At 47.3% G+C, this 25,274-nt stretch overlaps 1 protein-coding gene across 1 annotated transcript; it reads right to left on the bottom strand.

Moving 5' to 3' along the window:
* Positions 1-12,456: 12,456 nt before the first annotated feature.
* Positions 12,457-24,006, bottom strand: LRIF1 (ligand dependent nuclear receptor interacting factor 1). The gene is made up of 5 exons (XM_086476525.1): positions 23,942-24,006; positions 23,776-23,790; positions 16,249-17,755; positions 14,427-14,696; positions 12,457-13,111 (listed from the first exon to the last, which is right to left on the bottom strand). The coding sequence occupies exons 1-5, from the start codon at positions 24,004-24,006 to the stop codon at positions 12,644-12,646; spliced, it is 2,325 nt and encodes a 774-aa protein (XP_086332651.1). The 3' UTR covers positions 12,457-12,643.
* Positions 24,007-25,274: the final 1,268 nt, after the last annotated feature.

Raw genomic sequence — 25,274 nt, 5'->3', positions numbered from 1 at the left:
GTTATTAAAGCGTTGTGTCTCCTCATCACTTCCACCACACCCAGTTTTACCTCCCCCATCCCTTGCCCTCCTCTCTCCAGCATTCCTCAGGCCAAGTCCTTTCGGCTGCACGGAGCCCCCAGCCTAGAGCCGGGCTCCAGCCTCGTCCACACCTGCGGCTCCCTCGCTGGGGCTGACCCGTGACCCGCACACTGTGCCAGAATGGCAGGACCCCAAAGCTCATCCTCTGAGCAACCCACAAATCTCTGAATTTCTTCCCTCCCTCCCTCTTCCTGGCAGTTCTTTGAGTGACGGACAGGTTCATCCCAGCGGCCACGCGCAGTGTCCCTATTGCACAAGTCTAAGGAAAGTCAGACTGCACAGCCCCATCCCGCTCACGCAAGGGGGACGCCCTGACTCTTGAGCACAGAGTGTGACACGTGTCCTTGCAGCCTTCATGTCCCTAATGCTCCCCTGAGACAGTCTCCAACCCAAGAGCCAGCTGCTCATTCCTCCTGCTGCTTCCAAAAGCTGTCGCATGGTGCTGCCAACCCTTAACCTGACCTTGCAGCTCCTCAGGGTGCTCCAGAGGTTGAGCTCCACAGGGCTTTCAGCGCGAGACCGCCAGAAACCCCAGGATGTTTCTACTGAGTGTTTTCACGGGGACAACCTCCACCCCCCCCCCAGTATTCTGGTCCAGACCAAGCCAGAAGCCTTAAAAATACACATCTGCTCTCGTTCTACCAAAGGGGTATTTGCTTGGACAGACCCCCACAACACATTGTCAGCAGCTGCCTTTGAGCCCTGTTTAGCAGGAACAGCTTAGCTGCCCTCCAAAATTATTGCTCAAGCCTACAGCGACGCAAGCTCTAGCATGCATGCCCTCCCCTACCAAAACAGCTTATGTTGGCATCTTCCCTGTCCTGGGGGTGGGGGCAGGTAAAGGACCAGGAGAGGAATTTAAGCTGGAGGCATCCTGGAAATCCAAGCAGCTGCCCCGGGCAACTTTCTCCCGGACTTAAAACAGGAGGTGTCCATCACAGTGGTGCTTTATTTGCACTTACTGCCTGGTTCAGCCCAGAGCCAAAAACCTGTCAAATACTGAAGTCAGTGGAGTAAAAGGACAAGTAGAGACAATTAACATGGAGTCACAGAGACCCCAAGAGCTCTACAGCTTGGGCAAGTTTTCCCCAAGTATTGTACTTTGGCTGCTGATTAATCACAGAATGGTTCGGGCGGGAAGAGACCTTGAAGACCATCTTGATCCAACCCCCCGCCATGGGCAGGGACACCTCCCACCAGACCAGGCTGCTCCCAGCCCCATCCAGCCTGGCCTTGAGCACTGCCAGGGAGGGGGCAGCCACAGCTTCTCCGGGCAACCTGTGCCAGTGCCTCACCACCCTCACAGTAAAGAATTTCTTCCTAACGTCTGATCTAAATCTCCCCTCTTTCAGTTTGAAACCATTTCTCCTCATCCTATCACTGCACTCCCTGATCAAGAGTCCCTCCCCACCTTTCCTGCAGCCCCCTTTCAGCACTGAAGGCCGCTCTAAGGTCTCTCCAGACCCTTCTCCTCTCCAGGCTTAACACCCCCAGCTCCCTCAGCCTGTCCTCACAGGGGAGGTGCTCCAGCCCCCTGAGCATCTTTGTGGCCTCTGGACCCACTGGAGCAGGTCCCTGTCTGTCTTGTGCTGGGGGCCCCAGAGCTGGACGCAGCACTGCAGGGGGGGTGTAGGGACCAGGGCCTCCCTGGAGAGCTGCACACTTTCTAATGAGGCAACATGTAAACCCCAGTTTCTGGTGTAATTGCTACGATGTAAAAACCATGATGTTTCAGCTTGCAGAATCCTTTGCCTCATTTAAGTCTCAGGCAAATGGTTTAATCAGCAGATTGTCATGACAGTGACATACTGCCCTGGGTTTGCAAAGCCCTGATCCCTGCTGGGAAGGGGCGGGGGGAAGAGAGCCCTTTTCCTGGTGTGAAAAGGGGGAGAAGCAAAAACCCCATTCATTCATTCATGCAGCTTCTCAGGAAGGCTCCAGCAGGACCCTGCCAGCTCACAGGGCTTTTCTCTTCTTCCCCTTGGTGCCTGGCACCACCTTCCCTTCATCTCCCTCCCCTGGATCACTACCAGGCACAGAGAGGTCTCTCCTGACAACAACCTTCAGGCAGGCTGTCCCCAGGAGCAATTCCTGCTCCATAAAGCCCCAAGTTTCTCTGTAGTAGCAGCACTGTCATGAGCCAGCCAAGATAGACCAACACATGAGCAATCAGGAGACTGAGCTCTGGGAGGACTTCAAGTTCTACCTAAACCAGCACATTCCTGAGTTTGAAGTTAAAAATCCACAGTCCCCCCAAAACCCACTCTTATGCTCCCCCACCTGCTGAGCACCACTTGTGGTTTTCTTGCTCATTTGCAGATCCACGGAAGTTCAACCTCAGAGCATCAAACTGTTCTCTGTTCAACAACCTCCCCAACACCAGGAAAACCCTCTTCCTCCTCTCTCACCCTTTTCCAAAGGGACAGGGAGGAGCAGCGCCCAGGAACTCCTGACGGACTGCTCCAGAGACATCACTGCCTCTTTCTCCTCCTCCCCTACAGTCCCACCAACGCAGAAGATTGCTACTGAAGGGCTGCTCAGTCCCCTGAGGGCTGGGCCAGTTCCCACGTCTCCTGCCAAAGACTTTTGATGGCCAGTCCCCCTGCAGGAACCTCCGCACAGCCTGACTGGGCTGGCTGAGGGAAGTTTGAAGATGCAGGCAGCCAACCCAAGACCCTCAAGGATCTGCTTCCCTCACTGCTACAGGATTTCTAGGCTCCTGAGGGCATTAATATACCTTAACCGCCCTGACCAGCCTCACCTGGGACCTCCTCCCACAGTTTCTGCCCCTGGCCCAGGAGCTCCATTTGAGCCCAGACTTGAGCACCCAGTCCTGGCCTGAGCTATGCTGTAGGTAGACCTGCCTTCAGTTCTGCCTCTCGCTTTATTTTGGGGATGGACTTCAGGCCTAATTTTCCCCTGACCTGATGTCCTCCATGAACCTCAGACGTGCAGTCAGTCCTGTCTCCAGTCCCATCTCCTGCCGCTCCTGACTGAACACCTTGGACGGACCCAGAACCTCACCCATCATGTCACCTTGCTCGGGGCTGTCCATGGACCCTATTATCACCAAGCAGCTCTGCCCACCTGGCCCTGCTCCCTGGTTGGTGAGGGCACAGCCCATGCCCAAGTGACCCCCAGTCCATCCTTCCTTGGGGTGTAGCCCCACCCCAGCTGCTCCCTGACAGGGTGAGATGTTTCAGTCAACTCCCAGTGAGTTCACCAGCATTCCCTCATTAAGTAGCTGCATTCATACTCCTTGTCCTTGCCAGCTCCTGTGAACTACTTCTTCCTCTACTCCTGGCTGCCTGCAGTAAACTTACAAGCTTGGGCTAGAGAAATCACCCCCTAAACAACACCAGTGTCTTCTCATGAGACCACAGCTGAAAGCAGGGCTGACTTCCTCACCTGCCTGAGGTGCAAGGGGGCTCTAGAGCGTTACTCCTGAAAGGAGCCCCACACCCTGCTGCAAGGACAGCACAAGGATGATTTGTCACTGACCACTGGAGATGGAGCACGACAAGCAGTCACAGCCCTCTTGTTAAGACCGAGAGGAAAGCTAACATAAGACATCTATTAAAAACTGAGAAAAGCCTGTTAGAATGGCAACTTCCAGCAGCCACTCAAATTCCTGGTGAATCCTTGCCCTACCACCGGGACAGCTCAGGTCTCTCAGCTTGCGTTAAGCTTGAACACCATTTGTCAGGTGTGAGAGGTGAACAAAAAGATCATGTATTGCCACCCAAAGCCAAATAGGAGGCTGCCAACTTGGAGGAGGGCAGCTTTGGTGAGAAAGAAGAATGTGGAAGAAAGATGTGGTAAAGATGCAAAGAAAAAAGCCAAACAGAGAACATGGCAAGTGCTGAGCGTTATCTTCAGAGAAGCATGAGAAGGAACGGCAGCACGTTCTTGTCTGTACCAATGAAACAGGTAGAAATTACAATAAAAATAGAACGATGGAATAGCAACGCTGGACTGTGTAGGAAAACGTGACATTGCAGCAACAACGCAGTAAATTTCAGTGGGAGATCTTATTGTAGGTCCTATTGTTTTAAATTAAAACCCTCTTTGGCTCTCGTAACCACAGACAGGTACCAAAGTCCGTGTCCACGTAGTCTGGCCAGGAGTTAGGTGCCAAGACCCCTGTAACCAGGCAGCTTGTCCTGTGTTGCTTTCTGTGACATGGAAGATGACATCAGCTTCCAAATCCTCCTCACATCTCCTGGGCAGTTCTGATTTTAGAAACTTGTTTTGTTTTGAAAGTATCTTTTCAGGCCCTTCAGGAGCTGGCAGATGGGTCCTTTTATCTGTCCATCCTTCCCACCTGTGTGAACCACCTGGATTTACTCACTATCTGGGTGTCCTTGTGTCACCCTTCTTATCTGGGTGTCTCATGTCTCCTACTCTTATCTTCCCACCATCATCTCTTAAAGGCCAGTTTTCCTTTTAATACACTGCCTTTTTTTAAAACTGTCCTTAGTTTCCTGAGCTGCAGGTCCTCAGCAGCTACAAATAGATTTGCTGGGATCCTGATGACTTGCTCACCTCAGTGCCATCAATCTCTACCATTCTCACAGCCCTCCTGCAGCTTGTTTCTCCTGCTGCTCCCATGGCTGTACTTTCTCTCCCCAGACTGGTCTTGTCTGTTCTATTACAATTATCTACAACCACAGAAAAGTCTCTGCAGGTTCAGCTAAGACAAGACCTGCCTCACAAATCCAGTAGCGTTTCTGAAAGGAACTGGTGTCCCTGTAAACAGGGATCTATGGTCAATCATCTACCTGGGCTTCCTTCACCGTAGTCGTACAGAAACCAGGCTGCTATGGCAAAAGAGGGACTGTCCTCAGCTGCACCAATAGCTGGTTTAAAGAGCAGAGAGGCTGACTCAACAGTCAGTTGCTCAATGAAAGGAAGAAGTCACAGATACTCCTGTTGAAGCTTGCACTCTTCGATATTCACAAATTATGCAGAGAAGCGGGTGAACAGCAAGATGTCAGTTTGCCAGTGGCACAGCTCTCAAGAGAACTGAAAAAACCTTCAGCAGGTTCTGCCCTGGTTCCAACTGGGATAGAGTTAATTTTCTTCCTAGCAGCTGGTACAGTGCTGGTTTGGATTCAGTGTGAGAACAACGTTGATAACACAGAATCAGAGCATGTCAGGGGTTGGAAGGGACCTCAAAAGATCATGGTATGCCTACAGACAGCGCCGAGGATAAGTTGGTTACACTCACCTCAAAAAATTAACAGAAAAATGTAACGGGCAAAGGCAAAAAAGAGATCAAGGGCTATTAAAGACACAACGCCTGTCATTGCTGGAAGATGGGAAGTACCAGTGAAGTCTTGTGTATGATCATAGAACCACAGAACAGTTTGGGCTGGAAGGGACATTTAAAGGTCATCTAGACTCATCATCATTGTAAAATGGTTTGGGTTGGAATGGACCTCAAAGATCTAGTTCCAACCCCCTGCCATGGCAGGGACACCTCCCACTAGACCAGGTTGCTCAAGGCTCCATCCAACCTGGCCTTGACCACTGCCAGGGATGGAGCATCCACAGCTTCCTTAGGCAACTGCTCCAGTGTCTCACCACCATCAGGGTGAGGAACGTCTCCTTGTATCTAGTCTAAACCTGCCCTCTCTCAGCTTCCAACCATCACCCCTTGTCCTGTCACTGCAGGCCCTTGTAAAAAGTCCCTCCCCAGCCTTCCTGTAGGCCCCCTTCAGGTACTGGAAGCCCACTGGCAGGTCTCCCTGGAGCCTCCTCTTCTCCAGGCCGAACAAGCCCAACTCTCTCAGCCTGTCCTCATAGGGGAGGTGCTCCAGCCCCCTGAGCATTTTTGTGGTCATTTTTATGACCATTATACCTCTGTACTCTTTTCTAGGCATCCACTATTGTTCTCCATTCTGATTTCCTTCCCCATGTTGGTCTCCACTGGAAAGTCACTGATGGGCTGGACGGATCTTCAGACTAATCCAGCACTGACTACTTCGGCTTTTATGTCTTGCTGTTGAAAGCAGTGCCACCTTCCTTTCCATTTGCCAGAAGCTTTCTTCAGACTGTACTGCAACTGCTCTACACCTCCCAGATTCTCAAGGAGGACAGGTAGGGCTCTGCCAAATTCAGCCTTCATATATGCTCCCACTGCCAACCGTGCCATTGGAAATCGGTCACCATTTGTCCACTCACACAACTGTTGGAAATTCAACGTCAGTTCCACGCTGTCCAAAACACTTTGAAAGCTGAACCTGCACATCCCTCATGACAAGTATCTGCAGATTAACTAATTTTCTAGTATTTCTGCACACATCCACCCCCAGCAGCTCACTGCTGGCCTGGCAGGAAGAAATTAGACTTGACGGACTCCAGGGCTCCCAGCTTCCAGATGGCCTCTCACACTACATATGGTTGTGTCACCATCCCTGGAGGTATTCAAGATGTGTAGACGTGGCACTCAGGGACACAGTTTAGTGGTGGACTTGGCAGTATTAGGTTTATTGTTGGACTCAATGATCTTAAGGGTCTTTTTCAACCTAAATGATTCCATGACTCTGTAAATGGTTGGGACAGACCTCTGTGAAAATTTGTGTCCTCATACGGAAATGCTGGTGCTGTGGTGGGTTGTCCTCTAGCTGAAAAGTAACACATGGATAGTTCTGGCCAGATACTCCAAGTCACCAGGTTAGGCTGATGTTGGCAACTGCCCCAGTATGGTCTCTGCTTCCCAATCTGTTTTGTCCAGCACTCACTGCCACCTTTCCTCTTTGGACCCAGAAATTCCTAAAAGGTCTTCCACTGATTCTTCCTGAATATTTTCTTGAAAGTAAGAGCTTTAATTCATAGCTTAAATCCACGGTTTTCACATTGCTGTGTACTTAACACAGCAAGCACGGCATGTAACCGCAATGCCTTCCGCCAGCCAAGGCTGCATGCAGGGATGGCTGCCAGTAACTTTCAATCCTGAGGCCACAGCCAGCGTTCCCAGGACTCTGGTTTTTCTGTCAAACAAACTCTTAACAGATCATAGGAGTTCAAGGATGAACAGTGCAGAAAAATAGAATCTGTGCTACAGATGATGTGTCTGGATGAGAAGTTCCAACAGCCTGCAAGATCCTTGGCTGTTGGAAGTCCCTTTGCTCCTGCTGTTGGTGCAAATTTCCCACACCAGAAGGGGCTTCTCTTGGCTCTCTGCGATCCTTTCCACTTTGCATTGATGTTGTTCCAAGACAGACAGATGTTATTCCAAGAAAGACATCTCTTTCTCTTCCATAGGTGGCTTGGCTTTGTCTTTCTGAATTGCACCAAGTGTTTTCCATTAGTCAATTGCAAGGAAATAGCCCATTCACTTTTTTCGACCAAATCCTGCTGGTCACATTTCTTCAAAACCTTGCAGTGGGGATTCTCCTCCAAATTTTCAGTATCTTAATCACTGTCTCTAGAGAAAACTCAGGCTATCAGACCACTTTGCTAGGGTAAAAAAGGTTCTGGAAGAAAGAAGGTGGTGACGTAGAATGTCAAACCTGGAATCATCCCAGTGAAAGGAGAGGACAAGTGAACTCGGCTCCATTAATTTCTTTAGAGACAGTTGGAAAAGAGACTTTTCATAGAATCATAGAATGCATTGGGCTGGAAGGGACCTTTAAAGGCCATCAAGTCCAAGCCCCCCACAGGGACATCTTTAGCTCAATCAGTTTGCTCAGAGCCCCATCAAGCCTGATCTTGAATGTCTCCAGGGAGGGGACTTCCACCATCTGTCTGGGCAAACTTACAGTGGTTTACCACGCTTATGATAAAGAACTTCTTCCTAATATCCAATCCAAATCTACCCATTTCTACTTTAAAACCATTGCCCCTCATCCTATCGCTACGTGCCCTTGTAAACAGTCCCTCCCCAGCTTCCCTGTAGGCACCCCTCAGGTACTGGAAGGCCGCTGTAAGGTCTCCCTGGAGCCTCCTCTCCTCCCAGCTCTCTCAGCCTGTCCTCACAAGGGAGGTGCTACAGCCCCCTGAGCATCTTCGTGGCCTCCTCTAGACCTGCTCCAACAGGTCCACGTCCTCCTTGTATTGAGGGCTCCAGAGCTGGATGCAGCACGCCAGGTGGGGTCTCACCAGAGCAGAGCAGAGAGGCAGAATCACCCTCTTGATCTGCTGGCCACGCTGCTCTTGATACAGCTCAGGATGCCATTGCCCTTCTGGGCTGCAAATGCACATTGTTGGCTCATGCCCAGCTTTTCATCCACCAGCACCCTCAAGTTCTTCTCCGCAGGACTGCTCTCTATCACATCATCCCCCAACTTGTATTGGTTGTGAGGATTCCCCCAGCCCAGGTGCAGGATCTCGCATGCGGCCTTGTTGAACCCCATGAGATTCACACAGGCCCACCTCTCCAGCTTGTCCAGGTCCCTTTGGCATGCCGACTGCACCACTCAGCTTGGTGTCATCTGCAAACTTGCTGCAGGTGCACTGGATCCCACTGTCTATAACATTGATGAAGATATTAAATAGCACTGGTCCCAGCACAGACACCTGAGGGACATCACTTGTCACCTGTCTCCATCTGGACATCGAGCCATTGACCACTACCCTCTGGATGCAATCATCCAGCCAATTCCTTATCCACCGAACAGTCCACGCATCGAACCCGTATCGGATCTCCAACCTAAGAGAGAAGGATGTTGTTGGGGACCGTGTCAAAGGCCTTGCAGAAATTCAGATAGAGAACATCCATAGCTCTTCCCTTGTCCACTGATGTAGCCACTCCATCATAGAAGGCCACGAGGTTGGTCAGGCAGGACTTGCCCCTGGTGAAGCCATGCTGGCTGTCCTGAATCACCTCCCTGTCCACCATGTTCTAGGAGGATCTGTTCCATGATCTTCCCAGGCACAGAGGTGAGGCTGACAGGTCGGTAGTTCCCAGGGTCCTCCTTTCTACCCTTTTTAAAAACAGGCGTACCGTTTCCCTTCTTCCAGTCACCTGGGACTTCACCTGACTGCCATGGCTCTTCAAATATCATGGCGAGTGGCTTGGCAACTACATCAGCCAATTCTCTCAGGACTCTGGGATGCATCTCATCAGGTCCCATAGACTTATTAAGTTCAGGTTCCTTAGGTGGTCACGAACCTTGTCTTCACTCACAGTTGGAAGGACTCTGTCACCCTGTCCCCATCTTGTGGTCCTTCAACTCTGGAGGTGCGAGGAGAAAGGTTGCCAGTAAAGACAGAGGCAAAAAAGTTGTTGAGAACCTCAGCCTTCTCGTTGTCTGTTGTTACCATCTTGCCAGACTTGCTCATCAGGGGGAGGTACGCTCTCTTTGACCTTCCTTTTTCTGATTGACACACCTGTAAAAGCCCTTCTTGTTATTCTTCACATCTCTAGCCAAGTTCAGCTCCAGTCACGCCTTGGCCTTCCTGACCGCATCCCTACATGACTGGGCAGCGTCCCTATACACTTCCCACGACACCTGTCCCTGCTTAAACTGTCTGTGCAGCTTCTTCTTGCCTTTTAGTTTGACCAGCAGGTCTTGACTCAGCCATGCCGGTCTCTTGCCTTGCTTTCCTGGTTTCCTACACCTGGGAACTGAGAGCTCTTGTTCTGTATGGAAAGCATCCTTGAAGATCCGCCAGCTCTGTTCTGCACCCTTGTCCCTGAGGACCATTTCCCAGGGGGTCCTATTGACTAACTCCTTGAAGAGCTGGAAGTTTGCTTTCCTGAAATTCAGGGTCCTGACTATGTCCCTCCTCTGACCTCTATCCCTCAGGACTGTGAACTGCACCAGTGCATGGTTGCTACAGCCCAGGCTGCCTCCAATCTTGACACCCCTGACGAGCTCGCTTTTCTCAGAAGACAGTTAGGATAGGTGAGTGATGTCCATTGCAAGAGTATCACTCTGCACCACCAAATGCAAGACACAAGGCTGCTTCCATCCTTTCTGATTGCCATCCCGTCATATTGGATCTGGCTGGGATGGAGTTAACTTTCTTCACAGCAGCTCACGTAAGTGGTGCTGTGTTTTGGATTTGTAAGGGAGACAGTGCTGATAACACACCGTGTTCCGGCTACAGCTGAACAGTGCTTGCACCACATCAAGGCTTCCTCTTTTTCTCCCTCTGCAACCCTCCCAGCAAGTTGGCTGGGGATGGACAAGAAGCTGTGAATGCACAGAGCCAGGGGTTGCCCCAAACTGATCAAAGGGATATTCCATATCGTACGATGTCACACTCAGCATGGAAAGAGGATGCAGGGATGTTTATGGTTACAGCACTTGTCTTCCCAAGTAATCATTATGCACAGCCAGGAAGTGGCTAAACATCTGCCTGCTGATAGGACATGGCAATTAAATTCTTTATTTTGCTTTGCCTGCAGGCAGCTTTTGCGTAACCTGTTAAACTGTATTTTAATCCACAAGTCTTGCCCGTCTTCTTTTTTCTCCCCATCCTGCAGGAGGGAGGAGTGAGCGAGCTGGCCAGAGTCAACCCATCACGCCCACATATGTGCATGGACTATTCCCACTTTTCACACAAAGTGATTGCCTCCTCATGACTGCTTACATTTGACAGGCAGGCTTGGCCAAACTTACACTTCCTCCACACTTTCTGGAACAAGCACAGATGAGACTGCAGACATCTTCCTCGCTGGTATCATTGGTTGCTCAAAAAAAATCATCTCCCATAGTCTCTCTGCTTTGCACATTTACAAATAAAGGCCACACAACATCTGTGCACACCTGCTCTGTAAGCAACTCAGCCTCCCTGTCAGGCTACAGGTCACTGGTCCAACCAAGACAGTCCTTTCCTTAGGCACTCGGCTGTCCTACATGTGCTCCTAGCTCTGGGATACTTGGGCTGCATGGTAATGTACGTCACGAAGCCCAATTCATTCCCATCATTCTCTCTGCTGTGCATCAGCCCTTCGTTAGGTGTCTGTTTCCCTGTGATAAACTATGGGACTTCTGCCCCAAAGCACTCACTCCATACACAGTGAACCCACGGGTGCCCATAACGTCACCCTTACTTGCTTGCTCTATCACAGACACTTGTCTCCTATACAGTAATCTCAACCACTAAAGAGTTTCGTTCCGTTATACACCTTCCTTCTTCACCCACCACTGCGTGTTTGGTCTATCACCTTCCTCTACACTTGGTCTATCTCAGGCTCTTCAGAGCAGGGACCATCTTCTTCCCTTGTAAAAGGCTGTCCTGCCTCTCTGATCCACTGGAGTTTTCCACACCATCAAGATGCACATTAATAAAGAACACAGGGCTGATATAGTCCACCAGGCCCTCCAAAGCAACATCCTTCACCAAAACCTCTACACACACGAGGCATCGGTGTGATAATAGAGAAAAACCTTGCAGAGAATTTGATTAAAATACAGAAAATAAGAATAGTAGTGAATAAGTCTCCTGTGCACAGGATTCAGCAGTTCTGTGTTATGGAGTTCTACAGGGATCAGTGAAGCTGAATATAACCATAAATGGACAAGAAAAAAAACAACAACCAATTCTGCTGGCAAAATAGTCAATTCATGGCTGGAGCAACAAAGGCCAAAGAACTGAAGAAGGGCCTTACAAGACTCAATGACATGGACAACAGAGGGTAGTGAAAAGCATCCATACAACACATGACAGAATACGCTGGGAAAACACGCTACAAAGAGTGCACATTCTGTCCTACAAATCAAAACTAAGGCAGCACCAAACAAAGGCAGCAAAGACAAGTTCAAATAACAACTGAGCAAATAAATGGAAAAGATACTCATCAAGAATTACTAAAGATATCACCCCGGATAAAGAAATATGCCCTTTTTGCTTCAACAAGTTATTATTCAACACAATTCTGGGTTTGTTTGGGTTTTTTTTAAAAAAAATCACCTCCCCCCCCCCAAAAATAACCCCACAACCAAGGTTCAACATTACACAGCTGGCAAAGGCCTTATAAAGGCTTACAGTAATAATGGTAAGAGACATGTACCCAGGTAACTGTCAGCAGACATTTCAACTGGTTCCATTTTCACATCTGTAAGAGGTTTTGTATAAATACCTGCATCATTACTGCCTAAAGTTTACTTCCCAGACCACTTAAAGAGCATTTATTAAACACTGACCTTTTATGACAACTGACAGTTCACAGAAATTCATGAAAGTTGTAATGCACATTAGGAAAACAAAAAAGTACCTACAATTGGGGTTTGCAATCTACGCTCAGTTTCTAAGGGACAGGCCATGGAATTCCAAAGTGGGTAAGTTTATTTGCTAAGGACTAGTGGGTAAGTATTTGCTAGGACTAATACAGGAACCCCTCAATTCAAAATATAGAGGATACACTAATAAAAATGCCTATCTGCATTCTTTGATAAATGCAACGTCCCAGAAGCAGAATTTGATGGTCCAAGTTTTATTTCTGGTGTTTCACAAAAAACCTAAACTTTTCTAAATACACACATACTGTAAATCTCATTAAGATCTTCCATCTACCAGAAACACTGATGTTCGTTTGAACAAAGAACTTCTTCTTGAAGTCACTGAAATAAAGATGAATGTGGTCCAGATCACCAGCTTCAGTATTTCAGCTCTGCTGCATTCTTCTACGCATCTCTTCAAGCGCCGCTTCTCGTTCTCTTAAGAGCTGTTTAAGTCTTTTTATTTTTTCATCCCGTATTGTTTCATCCAAGTCTGGGGGAGTCAAAGGGAAAGCATCATCTCTGAAAGAACCTTCAAGAACTGAAGTGTCATCTTCACAAGACACCAAAACTGGAATACTTGAGTCTGTTACGTCACTGTATTGAGAGTACGAGTCTTGCTCAGGGTCCCTCCCTGGAGGTGATACAACCAAGTCTGTGGAAACACTTTGCTGCGCTAAGACTGGGGGAGGTGAAACACTTCTGTTAAGTACACTGGAACTCGAGCTGGTGTTTTCTGAACTTCGGCTTGTGGCTGATTTGGCTGAAGATTTTCTCCTCTTTCTGCTGTCTGACAGTGGTGAGGATTTCACTTTTCTTTTCTTAGTCAAATCCTCTTCCAGACTCACAATTATCTGTACAGTCAAGAAACACACAAAAATACACTTCTGTTAAATTGAGCATCATCCACACATGAACTACATCACAGTTCACTAAGCACAAATTACAAGTTATTTGTTGCAAGCTTCTTTGAATTACTACATGGAAGACATTTCTTTTAGCAATTTGAGCACACATACTTTTGTGTTCAATATTTTTCTAGCAAATAAACAACAAAGTTAATGACTCCAGAACACTGAATTCCCTCCTCAGTCAACAGTGCACTTCTGCCTTTCCTCTGCAGACCTATCATCTCCTGTGGCTGCTGAAGTTCTTTAACCGTAGCGTAACTTTCTAACTTCATGGGAAAATTCAAAATGTAGAACTCTTCACGCTTACATTTCCAAAAAGCTCAAACATTAGCAATAATGTCCATTACAAGACTGCATTCCTCCCTGCTGTCTTGTTATTTCAGTTCATGTACTTTACTAAGAGCATCCAGTAGATCTGCTCAAAGCAGGGCCTCTAACACAGAATTATTAAAACCTGAGAAAGCCTCTGACTGGGTGGAGTAGAATCATACAAAAGAAAATTTAGAACACTATGGCTGAACAGTACTACTTTGGGCAGATAAAATTATTTTAACGCATTAAGATGGAAGTCCTTACATCAAGGGAAGCTTTCCGGAAACACCCAAGCAAGCTCCTAGCCAACGACAAAGGACAGGGTTAATAGACACTTGTAACTCCAAAGATTAGACAGGCACACAGGCAAATTTCTTCTAATAAAACCACACGTGACTAAGCAGAGACCTTTCTTTGGAAGTCAGCTCCACCTAGTCATATGAGTGACTGAAGTGCTCTGAAATAGCGGCACTTGACTGATTTCAAACTCAAGGGTAAAGTCTCACAAGTAATTACTCTTCTATTACCCTGCTTATATCCCTTGCACTACTGAAAAAACATAATTGTTTGCACAAGACTAAATATAAATCAGGATACAGAGGTACAGTTTCTATTCCAATACAGACTATCTCTTTGACTGTTCAGTCACCACTAGAGGGTCCAGTCTTCTTCAAAGCATTTGGTCTTCAAATGTCCTCCAGCAGACCCAAGAAAAGAGGATAAAAGTTCCTAGATGGTACTCAAGCCGTTCTGAAATCGCACAACTCCGTAACACAAACAAGTTCTAGGAACAATTCCCACAGGGACCACACCAATTACTGACTTGCCCTGATGAATCCAGAGGTGGGAGGGTCCCAAGAAACGCACAGCTCTGTATTGACTATACATACTCTGCTTTCTGACTGTGTTGCAGTACACACTTGAGCACTAAAAAATTTCAAGATACCTTTTCCTCTTTAACACATTCCTGATGTTGACTTCCTATTTCCACATCTAATGATGATGCACTGCAAGAATCATTTTTCATTTTCAAGGAACAAACCCTTTCTTCTGGTTTCTCACAGGAGGTCCTTAATGGTATTCTCCTAAGGTACACTCTCTCCTCCTTAGAGAGACCAAATTTTTTCCTTAATTCCAAGTATTGTTTCCAATGTGGCTTCTCTTGGTGTTTGATTTGAACAACCTTTCCCGGTGACTCCATCTTTTCACACTGGATCTGAAATACAGAAACAGTGAGAGCGTCATCAATCACACACACTCTCTCTCTCCCTCTCCATACATATAAACCAAAACCTAGTTACTAGAAAGACAGGTGAACGTTAGTTTTGTCTGCCATTCTCCAGGAGTTTCATTTAACACAGGTAAGCCAATTTTGAGACATTTTATATGTATTATCATAGGTCTAACACTCTTGTTAGTTATTTAAAACCTCAAGTACTTTGTGGAACACCCAGAAAATGCACAGTCCAACTAGTAAACCACAAAAGTAAAGGAAGCAACAAGGGAATCGCTTGTTCTAAAACTTCAAAGTAATGAAGGAAGATGCCAGAAGATCAGACAGCGTCCTTACACTTTCAGACGGCCGAATGCATTTCACATTTCCATCGTGGCAAATAACACTAACAAAGCACTATTAGCTATCTCTCATATTTAACCTTGTAGCCTGAGCTGTTTCTGATCTTCAAGTTCAATCTCACATCAGTACATCTGGCAACCCATGGGCTTGCAAATTTACAGACTAAAAGCAGCCAACATTTTATTTGCTATTTTTCATAGAGCTTAAAGCAAATAAGAAAGCTAACACTTGGCATCAAACAGCACCAAAGGAAAAAAAAAATCAGTCTATTTCAACGATTTTTTCAGGTGAGGAACAATCAAAAAAGAAGCCCTATACCCTGTTGCAATGATTAAATGTCTAAAATTCACCCAGATATGCTTAGCTGCCATTTCTCTTCTGCCTGGTCAACACAAGCAAGTATAAATTAGCTTCAGAATTACTCTTTTATCTGGAAGCAAATTCATTTTGGACTCTTGAGCAACTGAAAACTTGTCCTACAATCCCACACGGGCAGAGTTTGCAGGGTTTGAGGCTAAGTACTTTTTACATATTTTTGATGCTATGATCTTAAAAGAACATGTAGGGGGAAAGTGATTAAAGATATCAAGTGTTTCTTCTGCCTGATGTGAAACCATGAGTCAAAGGAGGTGGATCCCTCTCCATCATGCCATGAAAGGAAGGCAACACAGCTCCTGCCCTTGGGTCTCTGAGCTAGCAGAGGCTGGAGATGACTTACAGCAACAACACAGTTTGTTTCTGGATGACAAACCCAGCTCTTCCTCCTTGTTTTCCTCTTGTGTAGCTGCAAACTTCTCTACCTTACATCACACCTACAACACAGTCAATGGCTGTGCTGTGAGAATGCGGCATCAACAACGTTAGAAAGCAGACAGCTCCCAGAGCTCAATGAACAACTGTCCTATGGTTTCAGTTGTTACCAACAACTTATCTTCTGAGGAAATAAAGTCATCTTTTCCCTGTCCCTTTCTTTTCTTTATGCATTTTCTCACTTGCATCGAGCAATCTTACTGGAGGAAAAAGAAAATTAAAAAAAAATGTATTGAACAGAACCACACTTTAGACCAACGTTTCCAGATACCTGGTTACAAAAGCCTGTGAACTTATTGAAAGCCACTTCATTCAAACAGAACCAGGACCACGTAACAATTTAGCAGAGACTGAGATGGGCATGTTTATTGGAGAGAGTTACCTTTTGCCAGTCTTCACTGAAAGCACACTCTTGCTTAGACTGAGGTAAAACAGCACTTGCTGCTTTGGGGGAATGAATCTTTTCTTTGCCGTTTTGGCACACATTTTCCTGTGTCCCTACTGCTGTAACAGGGGTCACTCCACTTGAAATGCTCTCGGTGAAGGGCAAGCTCTTTGTCTGGTTTACAGTGGAATTCTGCTGATTAGTATTTGGTGTCACCAGAGCTGCAGGTGCAGATTTTAAGTCATTTCTTAAGGCAGCTGGCGAAGAATTTTTTGAGTTTGTACATCTTTTGGGATCCTTCTGAGACAGCACCATTCCTTTGTTTTTTGACAATACCAGATTCACTACTTTATTGGTTATTTTATTGACTGCAGTAGAATCAATTAGCTTGGGTGTCTCCTTTTTAAGTGAAGCATCAGAAGAGGAAGATGCTGGTTTGTCAGCTTGGGCTGACAGAACATCAGAGCCTCTTTTGGTCAACAAATAGACTTTCCCATTGTACATGACTAGAGCATTATCTTTAATAGGTGTGATTTTTGTTTGGCTTCCCCCAGGACCACTAGAAGATAGTGGTAAAATATTTGCAGAGTTAACTTCTACATTCCTCGTGTCTGACAAAGTTTTCAAGATCTTGGAAGCCATATTATTGGATGACTTTACAGGAATGAGGCAAGGCACTGATGACTGTGGACTTTCTTGCACAATCCATTTCATTGGAGTTTGCGGGTGCTGCTGACCATCAGATGTTACTGTCTCAGGAGAAGAATTATTTCCCTTTTGTGTAGCTGTCATTGCTAATGGTTTTGAAGCTTCTGCAGCAGGTTTTGGGCAAATGGCTTGCAAACGCTTGGGAAGTACTGTTTTCACCGTGTTCACTGGTGACACATAAATAACACTTGGCATTTTTGTTTTGTCAGCTCCTCCAGACACGTTTGTTGCTGCAGCTGCAAGTATTTTTTGCTGTATTGCAGGTGGCAAAAAAGAAGCTGGGACAGATTTCACTTCTGCATCAGCTGGTATCTGGAGGTGGTGGCCAGAGGGCAGTACTGGAGACTTCACAGTAACTGGAAGAGTTTTTGTGTTTAACAACATGTATGCAGCGTTACTCTGGTTAGATGAACTTGTTACAGCAACGTTCTGCAAAGACAGTCTATCAACTGAAACACAACTGCTTCCAGATGATTTTGGAATTAAGCTTTCTTTTTCAGAACCTGCCCTAACACTTTCCTGTTTGTCTAATGTCCTTGTAAAAATAATCTTTCCAGGACTGGGAGACTGAAAAACAGGTATCTTAACAGATGAAGCTGTAGTAGTATTGGCAAGCTGTGTCTTAAAAGTAAGATGGACTGGACTAGAAATATTCGCTTTAGAATTATTTGGCATTGCTGAAGACTGAACCATTGGCACAAAGCTTCCAGAAGATTTAGAAATTGGAAGTAATTTCAGAAGGTTTTTTCCATCTGGTCCCGTCGTCTGAACTACTCGGTACATACAGCCTGCAATGCTTAACAAAACAAAGAAAAGGGAAAAGAAAAAGAAAAACGAAAGATAGCGTAAGTGAACACAGAACAGATATTTTAAATAATGTGCATCAGTGAACTGTATACCCAGCGCTGCAATGCCTTAGAAGATTAACTACCAAAAAATGCCAGATCTGATCTTCAGCAACTCCACTGGCAAAAATCCCACTGAACTACGTAGTGTACATTTTGGGTTAGCATTTCCAAATACCACAGACTATCTGAAAATAATTTCCAACTTTTACATCACAGAGTAGCAAGAAATGTCATCCTTTTCAGATAAAAACAAGTTAAAAGTCCCAAGACAACACCTTACGTTATCCTCCTCTTCTACTTACAGGACCTTTCATTCTGTAAAAGAAAAACATTATCTCCAGATTTCACAGAGAAGCCGTATTTTTTGCTTTCTCATCTCCCTGTTTACTAATAATATCCCTACTTAGTGCTATGAAGTATGAATTTCAGGAAAGCTTCAGGAAAATACAGGCAGACTAGTTGCATGGCAAGATGGAAGCAGAAATTACTTCAGACACACATGTACAAACAAGAAATTAAAATGCATAATACATTTACTTGGTGGAATAGGATGTAGGGTGATCAACTCATACACCTACATCTCACCTGCCTACTCATTCCTTAGGCAGATACAGACTGCAAAGGTGGTCATCTTCAAAGAGATGAAAAACACAGAACTCAAATGCTACCAAGAGAACTCAAATGCTATGAGAACAGAAGTCTAAGTCTAGGAAGGAAAAGTCTTCAAGAATGAGAGGACTATGTGGGAACAGCACCAGTGAAATCTGAAGAGTAAATACAGATATTTTTGCAGGGGAAGACAGGAACTCAAAACAGCAGACAGACAGATAGAACCTTGTCAAACCAACAGTTAGTCGTGACTGCTTCAAATGCCAAGATTTTTCAAGTCCATTGTTCAAGTCAAGACAGAGAATCTTTGCTACTTCAAGTGAGTTTGCCCGAATGCAGGCATCTTCCCCAAAGAATTCCTGGGCTCTCAGGACAATCTAATGCCCACAGCACTGCAGAAGCCATGTGTCATGTTGAGACATATATGATCAAAACAGTTTCCCTCACTAGTAAAGAGGAGACCAAATGAACTAGGTTTCATGGTCTTGACATCAGATCCAGAATGATCAAAAGGCAAAGCTGCCAACTCCACTTTCAGCCACCAAGAGCATTCCAGCTCTGTCCCATTGACTTTCTACATCAATAAATGCATTGAGAACATGGACATGAGATTATTTCCCAGTCCCAATCCAGATGACATCAGTATTCTGTTCTGTTTACTGTCAAGTAGTTTTGAAACACTGGCAATTTTTCTGGCAGTGAAGCGTTACAGTTTTGGCTTCCAACTCAGCTTGGAACAGAGTGACTAGGAGATACCATTCATGCGTCCCACCGTTGTATCTGCTCAAGAAGTCAGTCAAGACATTGCCTTTTCCCACCAAGTGAGAAGTCACAAGGATGCTCTTCACTCCCAGACTTGGACAGTTTCTGCTACAGCCTGAGGGGTCACATTCCCCGTGGTGGTCGACATAAATAACCATGCTATTGTCTGTCTAAAACATAAAGGCTTTGGACATGCAGAGCTCTCCTTGCTGTAACCTCAGAATTAACTCCCACGTCCAATATTTTGGTACAATGCCTCATTTCTAGGCAATCCCTGTGAAAAAGCAGACATTTATGTGATTTATCAGTGTAGTGGGCAGGAAATTCTGCAATACTTCTGTTTTAAATATAACATACTGAAAATTAAAACATGGGCAATATACCACATGGTTCCTACTGGAAGCTGCCATCAGAGGTTTTAGTAGTAAAATGGAGTTTGATGTTTTGGAATCAGAAATGATGGTTGAGAAGGACTAGCACTGATCTTACAGAAGCATTTTTGCTTAAACAAAGAGCAACTAGAAAAAATTGTATGTTTGAACATAATTAAAGCAGAAAATACTTGCTTTTGGAGCCACTTTAAACCTCCTAGCATTACTGACAACACAGAATTAGGAAGACCAGCACTAAGCCCCTGGACAGCTTTTTGCATCTGTATCTATGCTTTGAAACTCCATCTTTCTTTAATAACACCATGATCCACAGTCTCAACTTTTCTTCTATATAGAATTAATATTCTGAAGGCAATTTTCAGCATGTTCCACAGACCTCTACAGATTTTACAAGGCAAACAGGCACTTACCGCCACTCGATCTAACCAGCACTGCAAATAGGCACCAAAGGGCAGAAGGAACCTCCAGAGAGGCACGCTCTTCCACCCGTTAAAGCAATGGAATACCTCTAACTTTTGGGCAAGAGGAGGGGGAGCACATTAGAGAGAGAAGCAGCAAGAAAAATAGGGAAAGAAAGAGAGAGATGAGATAGAGGATGCATTTGCATGAATATTTTCTTCAGCAGACGCCAGTTTCCAGTGTTCATCTCCACTCTTCTGGTTTCTACCTTGAGTCACTGTTTGCCCCCCTTTTGATGGGCTTAAAAAAACTGGTTTTGACACTGCTACATCAGGATCTTTTAAGCAGGCTGAGGAAGAAACCTCCTTTAAAAAATCCAGTCTGTCTGAATTCCTGATCATTCTGCTTTTCATGACTGCAGAAGACAACTGCACCTTTTTAACTTCACACTCTATGGAAAAAGAGCAAGAAACCCCAAAATTACAGTTTTCTGGAAAATAACATTCTTTTACTTGAAACAAATAGCAGGTACTTACAGGACTACAGAATTGCAAAAAGCTAAAAGACAGACAAGAAGGAAGGAAAGGAAATGTTCAGATGAGAGACTGAGAAGTATTCACACATACTTACTCAAACATCTATGAAAGAGGAAGGAAAGATCATAGAATACTTTGGGTTGGAAGGCACCTTTAAAGGCCTTTATAGTCCAACTCCCTGCTGTGAGCAGGGACATCTTTAGCTGGAGCAGGTCGCTCAGAGCCCCGTCCAGCCTGACCTTGGATGTTTCCAAGGCAACCTGTGCCAGTGCCTCACTGCCCTCACAGTGAAGAACTTCTTCCTTATATCTGATCTAAATCTCCCCTCTTGCAGTTTGAAACTGTTACCCTTTGTCCTCTCAGTACTCGCCCTTGTAAAAAGTCCCTCCCCACCTTTCCTGCAGCCCCTTTCAGCACTGAAGGCCGCTCTAAGGTCTCCCCGGAGCCTTCTCCTCTCCAGGCTGAACACCCCCAGCTCTCTCAGCCTGTCCTCACAGGGGAGGTGCTCCAGCCCCCTGAGCATCTTTGTGGCCTCCTCTGGATCTGCTGGAGCAGGTCCATGTCTCTCCTGTGCTGGGGGCCCCAGAGCTGGACGCAGCACTGCAGGTAGAAATGTCATTGTCAACAGCTTTTAGACACTTTTGCTATTTCAGATATAAGCTGAAAATGCTTCACTGTAAATATCTCACATCACTAAAGTGATACAAAGAAATAACCAGGACTGACACTTCATGTTACCAAAATAAAACAGAGCATTTTCAGCTTTTTCATACATTATTGAGTGATGAAGAGGAGAGCTGGAACCTATTTTAACCCACTCTGCAGGCCATTGTTTCTTTGAAGAATGCGTTTTGAGAATCCCTTAAGCAGAGTGAACAAATCTTTCCATCAGTATCCCCCTTTAAGAGGGTCAGATAAATTTAGTTTAAGAGCACACTAATTTCTTTTCCTAAAAAAAATAATAATAGGAATTCCTTAAATCATGCCAAGTTGTACTTGGGGATCTTTCCCATAATTACTGAAGTAAAGTCTTCCTTCTCCTCTTCATCCTCCTTCACTTCCCTACCCCACAAATATAAACCTCCTCAAACCTCACATGTTAACACTTGGAAAGACTTCTATTGTTATGATACTTTAGCATGGCCCAAGGCCTAAATATAAGGCAGGTCCCTGAACAGAACTCAGGGAAAATAAACTCATGGAGAAAAAAAAAAAAAGTAGTGGACTGGTAGAACCTTATCAAAGGTCACTGTTGAAACTATCCATTTCAGGTAGTCAGCTTTCTTGAAAAAAAAAAAAAATTCTGTGACATTCACAGTGGGAACTCTCAACTAGGTGACAATTTTCTTGACTGAAAACGGTCATTATTTCCTTAGGGAAACACTCTGCACGGCACTGTTGAAACCTTCCAAGTCAACAACAATGGAAATGGCATTGTGCAAGCTACAGAAGCAGGGACAACAGAAAGAAACAGGAAGATTTATTTATTTATTTATTTAAAGCTAGAAAAATTAAAAAGAATAGCCTATATTTCCCTCAGTTGAAACAGAATTCCTGTTTTCTTCATTTACATGATCAGGCACATCAATTTTGTTGTCTAAAGTTCTCATCCCATATTGTTTAATACACTTACTAAGCAGCAGGCTCAAATAACAAAATACTAAATTTAAAAATTCATCTTCTGTCCCTAATTTTTCCATTAACAAAAATACCCTCAGAATATTTTTATTAAATAAAACCATTTGCCAAGTCCATTGCAACCACCAGGGCATCCCAACGTACTACTGCCCCAGAAATCATGATCATGCCATCTAAAAAATACATCAGTGGAGACAAAAAAGACAGAAAGATTTGCTCAAACTTCAGTTAACCTTCAAAGTTGTCAGGAGAAACACTCCCTTCCGTCAGAAGCAAGATTTATTCGTATTCTATGAATATGAATAGATCAAGCAAGGACTACAAGCCACTCAAAACTTCAGAGAACAAACTTTAGTTCTTTTCATGGGTTAACTTGAATTCAGGAAGCAGCAAATAACATCCATCATAAACTGGAGGCATATGCCTAGGGACAAAACAAAACTAACTGATTGTAGCCTCCATTCATTTATATAGCCATATCCCACACGTGTATTAGCTGAATATTGCAACAAATTTTTTTTTGTTAATATTACCTGAAGACAATCTGGAAATTTATGCTGAGTTTGCCTGCGAAGGGAGGAATCCTGTCCAGAATTTAGATCCAAGCCATTCCTAATGGCTTGGGGGTTTACTGTAATCCAGAAGCTTTCAACAACGGCAGAAAAACGTTTTCTGTTTGACAATAATTTTGTATGGAAACACTTTCACTCCCTGTGGAATTGCCCTTGGGAGTACGGACAATTATTCCAGGATGTGCTAACTTCCGGGAAATGGTCCCAGTGCTTTACTATAAACCCCGGCTCTAGGGATCAATGACCACACCCTCTTTCAGCCATAAAACCTTTGACAATTGCAAAGAGCATCAACAGCGCCAAAACTCCATCCTGCAGCCACAGCGACCTCGTGGCTCTAACGAGCCAACTCAAAACTCTGCACCAAACAGACGCAGCCACCCAAGAACTCAAGGGACACGACCAAAATGCATCGGGAGCCAAACCACGCTCCAGCAGTCGGCCCCTGCTGAGCTCCCGCCAGTTTAAAGCTCGAATGTAAACACAGAGTCTCAGGCAACCTAGGAAATCTCCTTGGCATGATTACAGTCCGTACCACCCGGCTGGCGTTGTGTCTACGGCTGCACGCGCGTGTTGTAGCTGAATTAACACGCCAGTGTAAAGCTATTCTCCCGCCGTAAAACGGTAAATCCCTGGATCTCACATCCTGCTTCCATCTCCCAACTCCTGGCTGCCTCCGGCACAAGCCTTACGGCGCCGCGGCCTCGCCGGCTTCACGCCAACGCAACCATCGCGCCGGGCGAGGGCGCCACGTGCGGGGGCGGAGGCACCAAGAGGCCGGAGGGAGGCAGGCGCGGGCGGAGGAGGCGCCGCCGCTCCCCCTCAGCCCGCTTCCCCGGCCCGTCCCCCTCCTCACCTCTCCCCCTTCTCCACCGCCGAGGGTTGGCGCTCCCGCCACGGACGCCCCAACACCGGCGACACCGCGCCTCCTCCCCACTCCGCGACACGGGCGGACGGGGGGAGCCGGGCCCCTCCCACGCCGCCGCTTCGCACCCCGCTGGGCCCCGAGGCGCACGGTGGGGCCCCGCCGAGGGCGGGGGGGAGGGCGGCGGGACCGTACCTGGCGGGTCTCTCCCTGCTCGGCCGTGCCGGGCGCTCCGGGAGAACAGCTGTACCGGGCCGGCGTCGGCCGCCCGTCCGCGGAGGTGCCGCCCGCCTACCTCTGCCCGACGCCGGGAGGGGGCGAGCGCCGCGCCGGCCCGCGCCGCCTGGGGCCCGGTACTCACAACTGCGCGGCGCGGCCCGGCCGCTCCTCTCGGCTCCGCGGGGCCCCCAGCGGGCGGCTGGACATGGCGGGCGGCGGCGGGAGGGGGCCGGGCTGCCCGGCCGCGGGGGGCGCGAGCGCGGTACCGCTGGCGGACAACAACCGCGGCGGGCGGGCGGGCGGGCGGGGGGGGGGGCGGCACGTCACTTCCGCTAGCCCCACCTCCCCGCTCAGCCACCCCGGTTACGCGGCCCCACCGCCCGCAGCCGCTCTGCCACCAATCAGAGGCTACTTCCGCCCCGGCTACTTCCGGGAGAGGGAGGAAGTGGAGCGCGGCGCCGCCGGGCGGCCGCAAGTGGAGCAGCGAGTGGCGGTGGCACTTCCGGCGGGTGCCGGAAGTAGTTGGGGGCGGTGGAGGACTGCTTCCTGCTTGGAGGGTTTTGAGGCTGGAAGTGGCCCCTCTTGTTGCCAGCGGTGGCCCACGTGGGCCCCAGGCCCGGGCCCCTTCCCTCCCTCGCCCGCCATCACCGTGTTGGGCCCTGGGGATGGATGGGGCTGAGCCGCCAGGCCAGGCCAGGGGCAGCCCCGGCCATGGGGCCCAGCCCAGGCAGGCGTGACGCTGCTCCAGGCCCTTCCCCACAGAGACCCCATCTTTGTCCCCACAGAGATCTCATCCTTGTCCCCACAGAGACCCTGTCTTCATCCCCACAGAGACCCCGTCCTCATCCCCACAGAGACCCCGTCCTCATCCCCACAGAGACCCCGTCCTCAACCCCACAGAGACCCTGTATTTGTCCCCACAGAGACCCCATCCTCATCCCCACAGAGACCCTGTCCTCATCCCCACAGAGACCCCGTCCTCAACCCCACAGAGACCCTGTATTTGTCCCCACAGAGACCCCATCCTCATCCCCACAGAGACCCCGTCCTCATCCCCACAGAGACCCCATCCTCATCCCCCCAGAGACCCCATCCTCATCCCCCCAGAGACCCCATCCTCATCCCCACAGAGACCCCGTCCTCATCCCCCCAGAGACCCCATCCTCATCCCCACAGAGACCCCGTCCTCAACCCCACAGAGACCCCGTCCTCAACCCCACAGAGACCCCATCCTCAACCCCACACCCAGCCACCACACCCCATGCTCACATGTTTGGCCAAGGCACTCCTCAGCCCTGGCAGCCAGCACTAGATGTCACCTCGCAGGACCCATCCTCAACTCATGTCTCCTGCCTCGGAGTCCTGCGCTGCACGTGTGCACTCTCCAGATGGCTGTCGTCCCCAGCATGACTCTTCTGACCAAAGAGTGAGACCATTGACATTTTCTGCTGTCAAGTCATGCCATCACAGAATCA

The sequence above is a fragment of the Leptosomus discolor genome, chromosome 21, assembly GCF_034619465.1.
Source record: "Leptosomus discolor isolate bLepDis1 chromosome 21, bLepDis1.hap2, whole genome shotgun sequence".
Lineage (NCBI taxonomy): Eukaryota > Metazoa > Chordata > Aves > Leptosomiformes > Leptosomidae > Leptosomus > Leptosomus discolor.
Note: the sequence above shows the minus strand (reverse complement) of the source record. Positions and strands in the feature narration are given on the sequence as shown.

Coding starts and splice junctions, on each gene's coding strand:
- LRIF1 (XM_086476525.1), bottom strand. CDS start 24,006: ATGTCCAGCCGCCCGCTGGGGGCCCCGCGGAGCCGAGAGGAGCGGCCG. Junction 14,697..16,248: donor TCAGTGAAGACTGGCAAAAG/GTAACTCTCTCC, acceptor TCTGTATTTCAG/ATCCAGTGTGAAAAGATGGA. Junction 13,112..14,426: donor AATGTGTTAAAGAGGAAAAG/GTATCTTGAAAT, acceptor TTGACTGTACAG/ATAATTGTGAGTCTGGAAGA.